Here is an 11,023-nt window from a genome sequence, read left to right as displayed (position 1 = left end):
GCTCCTGACCCAAGCCATGGTATTTTCAATTGCCTCATACGCATGCAAAAGCTGGACAATGAATAAGGAAGACCAAAGAAGAACTGATGCCTTTGAATTATGGTGTTGGCAAAGAATATTGAATATACCATGGACTGCCAGAAGAAGGAACAACCTGTCTTGGAAGAAGTACAGCCAGAATGCTCCTTAGCGTGAAGATGGCGAGACTTCACTTCACATACTTTGGACATGTTATCAGGAGGGACCAGTCCCTGGAGAAGGACATCATGCTTGGTAGAGGGTCAGCAAAAAAGAGGAAGACCCTTAACGAGATGGATTGACACAATGGCTGCAACAATGGGCTCAAACATAGCGAGGATTGTGAGGATGGCGCAGGACCGGGCAGTGTTTCCCTCTGTTGTACAGGGGTTGCTATGAGTCGGCATCTACTTGAAGGCACCTAACAACAACAATCTAGTAGGGAGAGAGACAAGGATCAAATCATTACTGACACAAATGCAGTTGCAAGTAAGACCAGAGTTTTAAAGGAAAGACCCCAAGAGCTAAGACAGCCCAAGATGGAGGGGCGAAAGGTTGACAATCTGAGTGGAGGGATGCTTGAGGATGGAGTCACTGGGTGAATGGCGCTAGGGTGGAGCTGTGGGAGAAAACTCCTTGTGCAGAGGCTTGTTGTGAGAGGGTTCATATAAAGAACCGGGAGAAGACCAGGGGGCCTGAGGAAGTCTTCAGGGTTAGGCCATTTCCAGGCATTGTGAGTCACGGTAAGAGAAGTCATTGAAGTTTTTTTTTTTTTTTTTTTTTGGAGGGGGGGCGGTGCTGAGGGGGCTGCCAGAGAGAGAGAGAGAGAGAGAAATTATCAGCTTTAACAGAATATGGGTCAATGCATCCTTCAAGGCATAGATAAAAATGACACCTCCTCCTCCAAGCCTTCCCTGATTTCTCCCACATTTGCCCTATGCTATTGCTCCCTCCTTCTTTGGCCTATGCAGCCTGGGTAGAGAAACTCAAGCTTTCCAGGCAGGCAGCCCTGGGCCTCAGTTTCCCCAGCTGTACAGAAGCAGGTTGTCTCGCAGGTCCCGCCCAGTGCTAACGCAACGTGATTCGCTCTGGCAGGAGCGAGGGGCTGCCCGCATTGCTGCGCAGGAATCCGGGCTGCTGGCTGGGACACCACCATCGGGCTGCGGACGCTTTCCCCGCTTGGGGGCTGCGTGCGCTGGTCGCCGCGCTCCAGCCTGCGCAGGAGAGTGGAGGCGCGACCCCCTGCTCTGGCTGGCAAGCGCGGCCCCGCCCCCGCTGCCGGCGGCCCTGCGGCAGCCCGGGGCAGGAGCTCCGCCCTCCGCCTCCCGCCGCCTCTTTCTCTCCTCCCCCCTCCCTCGCGCTCTCGCTCGCTCCCTCCCCCCGGGCCGGCTCGGCACTGACTCCGCTGCACGCTGCAGCCGCGGCTGGAAGATGGCGGGGAACGACTGCGGTGCGCTGCTGGACGAAGAGCTCTCCTCCTTCTTCCTCAACTATCTCGCAGACACACAGGTACGGCCGGCCAGGGCCCGGGTAGGGGCTCATGAGCTGCGCGGGCTGCCGCCGTAACCGCGGAGGCGGGGATGCAGAGGTGGGCATACTGGGGTATCGGCGGTTCCAGGCTGCAGAGCCCCCCTTCCATGAGCCCTGTGATGCGCTCCCATACGGGGGCAGGGACCTGGGGTCCCCCTGCGCTTCCCGAAGAGCTGGGGGCGCTATAGTCATTGGGGGAGGGTCTAGCTTTGGCCACTTGGAGTCTGCCCCCCCTTGGGTAGACTGGGGGTACCGCGCTTCCTTGGGGGAATGGAGCCGCGCCAAGATGTGGGGGACCCTAGGGCTGGCGCTAGGCGCTGGAGGCGCGCCCTTAGCGCCCGGCACTTGCTACCGTAGTTTCACGTGGACTTGTGGCCCCGGCACGGGTGCCTCCCCGAGTCTCCGGAGCCCCCTCGTCCTGAAGCCTCCGGTTCCCCGAGTGCTGCTGCTGCCCCCCCCCCGCCCCCGGCTCCCCAGCGGCGCCCGCAGCGCGGAGTTTCCTGTCAGTTACCGACTATAGGCATGGGGGTCTGCGGGGCACGTGGACATGCGGGCGGGTATAGCGCCTTCCTGGTTTCGCTATTCAGCGGAGCCCCGGGGGGAAAGCACAGCAGGATGGGGGAAAGAGGATTGTCTGGGGGCTTCTGGGTCCCCCTGATGCGCGCGGCCCTGGTGCGCGCTCGGTGCTGCAGGGGGAAGGGAAGGCGAGGCGGCGTCCCGGGCTCTGGCTGCGCCTGGGAGCCCCGCCGACTACACGCGCGTGACAGGAGAGGGTGCTCTGGTGTGCCGGGGAGGGCCAGGGAAGCTGGTGGCTTGGAGACAAGGGGTTGCTGCTGGGACAAGCAGCCGCCGAAAATGCTTGCACGGGGTGGGGGGTGCGTCTCCCACCCTTCCCCCATTTTCCCCACCTCATGCCTGTTGCAAGCGTAAAGTTTGGCCCCAGAGTTAGGGCTTTTTCTCTGGGCGCCTGGCTGCGGGTCTCCGGGAGGCTGGGGATGCGACCGAGCGGGGGAGGAGATCTCGGATGCGGGCGCACGCCTGGGCTCGGAGAGGGGCCGCCGCACGGAACCGGGCGCGGCTCGCCAGGGTTGGTTTGGTACCTGGAGTGGCGGTGCCGGTGCCGGCTCGTTTTGCATAACACGGGGTGGGAGGGGGAAACAGGGAGAGGGAAACTTTGCTTCTTGTTATAATCTGCCTGTCTTTGGGCGGCAGCAGCTGTCATGGGACCGGGTGGGCGGGGAGAAGCTTGCAAGCTGACTCCTTGCGGTGAAACGCGACTTGGAGGGGACGTAGCGGCCGAGACGTTCAGCTCCGGGCGGACTCCGAGTGGCGACTCCGGGCTGGCGACTGGGACGGCGCAGCGTGGCGGGGTGTCGCCGAGAAGAAGCCCGCCACAAGCCGGAGAAGGCCGGCCCTCATCCGCAGCAGACTCGGCTGCGTCGGGGAGCCGCGGGGCGGTGTGGTCGGTTGCGGGCGCACTCCTGTGGGTTCAGGGTAGGGGCCAAAGGGGCAGGTGGCTTGTGATTGCTTTGCGAGGCTGGCGGGAGTGTAGTGTGCGGGCTGTGCGCGCGGGTATCTGTGTGCACACGCCGCGCGCGCCGGGCGCGTACCTTTACCTCTGACGAAACTGCGGTGGAGCTCCCGCCGCCGTCACCGGGTGCGGTCACACGCCCCACGCCGGCGTCTGCGCCGAAGGCCAGTCTCAGCCCCAGCGCCTCTGGATCCGACAGCCTGGGGCCAGGGTTACTTGGTCCGGGCAGGGCAGAGCTGCCTCTGGGAAAGAGCTGTCCAGAGCACTCGTACTAGGGGCGTCACCAAACCTCTTGGCTAAGAGGCGGTTGAGGGAGGCCTGAAATAGCCCCGAGACTAGTTAAGGGACCCATAGCAAGAATTGTCGGCGCTAGATCTGATCCTGGGTTTTAACTACATCTTCAGTGTTCTGTGGCTCACCAATAATTAATCATTTGTTTTTTTAGCCGCCCAGCGGGCCTGCCTAGCAGGGATATTTCACCCAAGGAAACTAGAAGATTGGGTAATCAGGTATCAGCAGAGGCAATGCAGTGAAAGTTAATCTGGGACGTTTGCTTTTTTTATTTAACCACGTGACAGGCCGAGGATCTCCTGGTGATCTTTGCCGGTCCAACTTGGGAAATGTAACTGATACGGCGAGCTTTGCAGCCGCCCCTAGAAGGCTCATCGTGCCGAGCCGGAAAAGGACCTGGGCGGGTCATCGCGTGCCTCCTCATTTTACGGTTGGGGAAAGAGGCTGCGAGGGGTGAGTGGTTTGTACAGGACCATGCAGCCAGCGGGTGACAGAGCCACCCAGGGCTCCTGACTCCAGGTCCTGTGTGTTACCTCGAAATAGCACTGGACTTGGAGTCAGAAGGCCTGAGTGGAGTCGCCTTCCCCACTCTCTGGCTGGGTGACCCGGGGCAAGCCATTTGAACTCTTTGAGCCTCATTTCTTCATCTGTCAAATGGGGCTGGTGGTGGCAGCATGAGAATCCAGTGGCATGGTGGCGGGGTGAGCACTGTTTGCATGTGAGTTGTCTGCTTGTTCCTGCAATCCCCTCTCCTCGATCAGCTGGTCCCTGCCCTCCCCTCCTCCTCCACCTTCAGTGTGTCGGCCTAGCCCCTTTGGGGTGGGGGGAGTGGTTGAAATGGTAATTCAGTGTCTTTGTCCAAAAGACTCGTTAACTTTGGTGGCTAATCGAGGGTTAGATAGAGGGAGTACTTCTGTTTAGGAGACTTAACTTTTACCCATTCAGGCCAAAGTACAGAAATTCCCCCAAAACAAGGATTGTGAAAGGTTTGGGGCATGTATCCCAAAGGACTTTGGGTTTGCTTCATCTTTGCTCAGGCTGTGCTCCTTGCCTGGAGAGCCCTCATCCACCCGTCCTGCATGGCTTTCTTTCTCCAGTGGGCCTTCCCAGCCTGGCCTGCCCTGCTTTCTCCGTCCTCTGGTTTTCTTAGTCTGTTATACAACCAAGCACTTGTATATAAGTCTGGTGTCCTAGTAAGATTCTAGAGCTAGAGTTGGGCCTTTTATCTCTTTGTGCCTGCATGGCACCTGCCACCATGCTGAGCCTCGTTCCTTTGCTCAGACCTTGGCTAGGGACATGGATTACAAACAGTACAGCTGGGCCCTGCCCTGCAGAAAGAAGCTTCCAGGCTGGCAGGGGAGACAGCTGGGCCACAAGTGTGGGGACAGAGGAATGCAGAGGGCTGCAGCTGTGGGCAAAGACTTAGGCTCCAAAGGCCACGCAGTAAGCCCACACTAAATATGGGTTGTTTGAAGTTGCTTGGGACATCAATCATAGATGCCCAAAATGTCAGAGCTGGCAGGAACTTTATAAATCATCTGCTTTAACCCCTTATCATTAAAAAACTTACTTATAAAAGTGTTAGAAAATACTGGCAAATATAAAGAAGAAAATTAAAAATAGGCATTAACCACTGTTAATGTTCATATATGCTCCTAGGCTTTTTTCTTTCTTAGCAATTCATATAGATTACATCTTTCTTACAAAAATGGAATTGTTCTGTATATACTAATTTGTTACTTGGAATCACATTGTTTTGTAACTTGCTTTTTTTCACCTCCAAACAATATACTGTGAATACATTTCCACATCAGTAAATACTCTATTATTTTAATGGCTGCATCTTTGAGGGTTGAACCAAAATGTATTTAATCAATCCTTTATTGTTAGTCATTTAAGTTGTTTCCAATTTTTCTCTTTGGCTATTGTAAGCAATGCTGAAATGAATATATTTGTGCACATCTTATTTCCTTCATTGAAATTCCTAGAAGTGAGCTTGCTCTGTCAAAGGAACTGTACAGGCATTTGGTAAACACATTTCTGGATTGCCTTCTAGAAACTGTGCTAATTTACACACTCACCAGCATTGTGTGGGAATGCCTGGTTGTCCATGTCCAGATAGCTCTTGGCTTTTTCATTGTTTTTAATTTTTTGCTGCTCTGTTCATCAATAAATTGTGTTGCCCTTATTGTTTTAACGTGCATTTCTTTGATTATCGTTGGTGCTGAACCTTTTCTCCATATGATTATGGGCCTTTTGTGGTTTGTTCAATGAAGTGCCATGTTTGTGAACTTGGCCCATTTTGCAATTGGTGTCCAGCTCCTCATTGTTCTACAGCTAGATCTGAGCACCTGGAAGGGGCCCCTGCCACATGGAGAACTGGGAAAATGACTTGATGTCCCAGTGTTTAGTTGCTCAGTCTGGAATATTGCTGCCTCCACAGCCCTTGAGACCAGGGTCAACTTCTTTTCCAAGTCAAAGTTCCAGTCATCTGCAGGAGTAAGTTGAAGGGCAACTTTTGCTGGGTGCATTTGCCCACCTTTTGCCTGTGTTGAGACCAGGGGGAGTAATTTCTTTACCTGAGCCAGAAGGGGGCATGTTTACTGGCTTTGTTCACTAGAGGCCTAGGCTCTACTTTCTCTGGGGCCCCCTGGCTGGTGCTAATGAACGAATGGGATGCCTGTGAAACCCAGGAAAGGCAATGGCCCAGCAAGTGGGCCCAAGGGGCCTGTATTTCCCCCTCACCTAGAACCGTTCTCTCTGCAGCTGGTGCAGGACAGCCAGAAGCTCCACCATTGCCAGGATGTGAGTCACCCTTCTCCTTCTCTCTCTGGAATAATAGAAGGAACACTGGTTTGAATCAGAAGCAGCCTTGTAAATGGGGACTTGGAGCTTGGGAGTAAGGCCAAGAGCATTCTGGATAGTAGCTCTTTTTGCCTTCATCATCAATGATATTTATTTAGCATCCTCTACCTGACACTTACTCTGCTAAATCTTTCATTTGCGTTATCACATTTCATTCTTGAAAAATTCTACCAAGTGTAGGTGTTGCTGTTACCCCCATTTTACAGAGGAGGATTTTAGCGTTTTGGAGAACTCACTGAATTGCTGAAGACTGTCCCTTCGAGTAAGTGGTAGAGCCAGGATTAGTGGTTCACAGACAGCTTGACTCCAAGCTCCATAACGACAAGGACCACTCTGTTTTTGTTCACCATTGTCTTTCCAGCACCTTGAGTAAATGAAGGCACACTGCATAAGGAGAAAACATAACTCATAAGACCTTCCACTTCTCTAGACCTCAGTTTCTCAGTTTGTAAAATGGGAATAATAGGTCCTAACTCTCACAGTTGAGAATTAGATATCTGATGTATGTAAAATTAGCATTGATTTGCTGCTCATAAAACATGGAAATCTTCTCACTTTATTTTAGAAGGGCCGGACCAAGCATAGAGTTAACCCTGATACATGCATCTTTTTACATGAAAGAAAGGAAAGCATAATTCCAGTTATGTGAGGGTGAAGGGGGCTGCTGGGTGAAGGAAAGAGATGAGCAGGTTCAGGTCCTAGCTCTGCTCCAAGGTAAGTTGAGTGTCTCACATCCGTCCTATGGACATTCAGTTGATGCAAAATCAGTTGGACTAGACAGTCGGTGGACCTGACCTTTTAATTTCTCTCCCCCTCTTCTGGTCTAGATCCTTGTCCATTCACAGCTGGATATCTGCAATTACTATCAAACAGATCTTTGTTACACCAGGCTCTGCTCTCCCATTTGTCCTTGGCCCTGATGAGAGATCAGTCCTCTTCAAAGTACGTATCTAACATACTTTAAAGACATTGCTCACTCATCTCCCTTGCTCACACATCTCCCAGGGCTCCCCAAAAAACTAAACCCATTGCTGTCGAGTCGATTCTGACTCATAGTGACCCTAAAGGATAGAGTAGAACTGCTCCCTAGGGTTTCCAAGGAGCGCCTGGTGGATTCGAACTGCCAACCTTTTGGTTAGAAGCCGTAGCTCTTAACCACTATGCCACCAGGGTTTCTAGGGCTCCCCAGTACTTTTGAAATAAAGCCCAAACTCTAACCTGGTGTTCAAGGGTCCTCAGGTACCCTTGCCTTTATCCTGAGTTGTCTGCTTTCCCTTTGGGGTCTTGGCCCACCCCAGAATAAGCCATGAATTTTCCTCCTGGAAGCTTAGGCCATGCTGGTTTTTTCTGTTTCCTCTATCTCCATTTCCACCATTGCCATTACTCATCCTCTAAGACCTGGTTTGCCTGCCATCATTTTGGTAACGCCGTCTCGCTCACCTCCAACCACAGCTGCTCCACTTTGGAGTCAGTCTGCTTGGGTTTGAATCCTGGCTCTGTGATTTGCTGCCTGAGAGACCTTTAATGGGCCACATAACCTCTCTGAGCGTCCATGTCCTCATGTATGAAGTGATAACTAGTACTTCCCCTATGAGACTGTTGTGAAGAGTCAGTGAAAATCAAATGACACAGTGGGTTTAAAGCACCTAACACAATATCTGGCATTCAATAAGCACCAAATAATAGGTATGTCTCTTCTAATATAGATCCCATTAAGTGTTATACTTAGGAAATTACTCCAAAAATGTTAAGCTCCGTGAAGGCAAGGGTGTTTGCCTTTCATTCACCATTTTTTGCACAGTGAATAGACTAGTGCCTGGAACACAGTAGACACTCAGTAAATTCCTCACTGAGTAAATGAATATGTTAGCTAGACTATTAACCTCTTCAGGGCAGACACTGCTTCTCATTTTGTATCTTCAGTCTTTGTATTCCTGAGAAGGAATGGACTAAAAAGTAGCTTCTTCTGTGCCTCATTGTTTCCTCTTCCAGAAAAGGTGAGGGTGGATTTGAGGCTCTCCAAAGGCCCTCCCATGCCTGGCATGAGAGGGAGCTACTTATAGCCTGGGGTTCAAATCCTGGGTCAACTACTTACTAGCTGTGGGACCTTGAGTAACTCACCTAACCTCTCTGTGCCTCAGTTTCATCACCTACAAAATAGAACAGAGCTAGCCTCATAGGGTTGTTGGGAGAAATGCCAACTTTTGATAGTGCTTAAAAGTCAAATCCTCTCCCCGCTGTTATCTCCAGCATTTTAACATATTCATAGCCTATGTGAACTTAAATTTCCCCCACCCCCACCTGTCCTGTCTGCAAAGCCCGTAAGGCTCAATGTTCTTCTGCCTCTACCACCAATGTGGAGTATGCATTTACTATCCTGTGGTATCTGGGTGTACTTTTATCTGTACGACTAGATTGAAACCTCTGGAAGAACAAGGAATAATTATTTTTATCCCTGACTAGCATTGTTGTTGCCGAGTAAGCAGACAAGTTTTTGAGCACAAGACTGTTTTATATGTTTAGGTGTCAGGTTCTCAGAAAAGAACCTTGTATTTTGAACATTTTACTATGGAAAATGTCAAACACAAAAGTAGACAGTAGCAAGAATAGTATAGTAAGTCCCCACGTCCCCATCGCCCAGCTTCAACCATTGTCAACTCATGACTGCTTTTGTTTTCATCCATCTGCACACATCATTTTTCAGTGTGTATTTGTGAGGAGACTTGAGTACTATCATAAGTTGAGATTTCTCTGAACAACTCTGTGCGGCCGATTCTGTTCTCCCATTTTGTAGGTGATGAAACTAAGGCACAGAGAGGTTAGGTGAGTTGCTCAAGTTCCCTCAGCTAGTGAGTGGCTGACTGGGGATTTGAACCTTGACTTGTGAGCAGTTTCCTCTCATCTCAGGCTTGGGAGGGCCCTTGGAAAGCATCAAATCCACCCCCGCCTTTTCCAGAAAAGGGGACATTGAGGCACAGAAGAAGCCACCTCGCTGGAGGAGGCCCAGGTCCCTGAGTCCCTGACCAGTTCTTTTCCAGTATCAGGAGTTAGAGTGGGGTGGGATGAGGCCTTGTGGGAGGGGCAGGGTGGATAGCCCTCTGAGAGACTGTTGCGCTGGGTAGCTGAGTTTTGTGATGGCCATGGGACCCTGAAGGAGCCCTGGTAGTGCAGTGGTTAAAGTGCTCACCTGGCAACCAGAAGATTGTGGTTTGAACCCATCAGCCGCTCTGCAGGAGAAAGTTGTGGCAGTCTGCTTCCATAAAGATTTACAGCCTTGGAAACCCTGTGGGGTAGTTCTGCTCTGTCCTACAGGGTCGCTATGAGTCTGAAACCACTCGACGGTGGTGAGTTTGGTGGGACCCTGGGGTAAGGTCCAGCACTACCACAGGACAGCCTGCGTTTACTTCCTGTTCTCTTTGTTCTAAATACCAAAGACCCCACCTGGACCCCCTGCAGCTGGGGGAGTGGAGGGGGGAGACGGATCTCTCATTACATGCTCAGGACCACCAAGTGAGGGAGACAGGGTGGAGGAGGGGGTATCAGCATCCTGGGTTCACAGAGCTCAGAGAGGAGGGGCCTGGCCTGAGGTCACACAGCAGGGTTGGGCACAGGGTCTACAGGCTGCTGGTGGCAGCTGAACTCCCCGACTCGCTGCCTTGTTCCTTCCTTAGAGCAGAGAGACTGAGTTGCTGCCCAGGTCTATAGTTGGAGAGCAGAGAGATTTTTACAAATGGGAAAGCAAAGTCATTGATTAATTATCCCCAAAGGCTTGTAATTACTGCTGGGTCTTTTAGGTAAGAAAACAAGCATTTGCCTTAATTGTTTGTTTAGGTAGCTAAGAGCGCTTTGAATCCTAGCATTGGGCTCTGCTCAGGGCAAACCCAATGGTTTTGGCACAGGACTTCTCTGCACCTCGCTTTTTTCATCTAGGAAATGGGGCTGATAGTAGCACGTAACTTAAAGGGTGTTGATGAGGACTAAGTAAGACAATGCCTGTAAAGTGTTGAGAAATGCACAGTCAGTAGCCCACTAAGCTCTGGGTCCTTGTACACCCTGAGGTATTTCGTTTTCCTTCTGGGCTTTGGAGATTAATTGCTTATGGTTTAAATTAGGGCTCTACCACTTACCAGCTGTGTGACTCTGAGCAAGTATCTTGTTGTTAGGTGCTGTCTAGTTGGTTCCAACTCATAGCGACCCTGTGCACCACAGAACGAAACACTGCCTGGTCCTGTGCCATGTGCATAATCATTGTTACGCTTGAGCCCATTGTTGCAGCCACTGTGTCAGTCTGTCTTGTTGAGGGTTTTCCTCTTTTTTGCTGAGCCTGTACTTTACCAAGCATGATGTCCTTCTCCAGGGACTGATTCCTTCTGACAACATGTCCAAAGTATGTAAGATGCAGTCTCGCCATCCTTGCTTCTAAGGGAGCATTCTGGCTGTACTTCTTCCAAGACAGATTTGTTAGTTCTTTTGCCAGCCCATGGTATACTCAATATTTTTCACCAACCCCACAATTCAAAGGCATCAATTCTTCTTCGGTCTTCCTTATTCATAGTCCAGCTTTCGCATGCGTGTGATGTGATTGAAAATACCATGACTTGGGTCAGGCGCACCCTAGTCTTCAAGGTAACATCTTTGCTTTTCAACACTTTAAAGAGGTCTTTTAGAGCAGATTTGCCCCATTCAATGCATCTTTTGATTTCTTGACTGCTGCTTCCATGGGTGTTGATTGTGGATCCAAGTAAAATGAAATCCTTGACAACTTCAATCTTTTCTCCCTTTATCATG

General features: G+C 51.1%; 1 protein-coding gene across 2 annotated transcripts in view; it reads left to right on the top strand.

Annotated features, from left to right (window-relative positions):
* The first annotated feature begins 1,449 nt into the window (after positions 1–1,449).
* PPARGC1B (PPARG coactivator 1 beta) overlaps positions 1,450–11,023 on the top strand; it is a 130,896-nt gene continuing 121,322 nt past the window's right edge. For both annotated transcript variants that reach the window (XM_004384906.2, XM_004384905.2), the window contains exon 1: positions 1,450–1,527. In XM_004384906.2, the coding sequence (XP_004384963.1) occupies positions 1,450–1,527 (78 nt within the window). The remainder of the gene's footprint in view (positions 1,528–11,023) is intronic.

The sequence above is a fragment of the Trichechus manatus genome, unplaced genomic scaffold (assembly GCF_000243295.1).
Source record: "Trichechus manatus latirostris isolate Lorelei unplaced genomic scaffold, TriManLat1.0 scaffold00130, whole genome shotgun sequence".
In the NCBI taxonomy this organism is placed as follows: Eukaryota; Metazoa; Chordata; class Mammalia; order Sirenia; family Trichechidae; genus Trichechus; species Trichechus manatus.
This window is presented reverse-complemented; position numbering and strand designations above follow the sequence as displayed.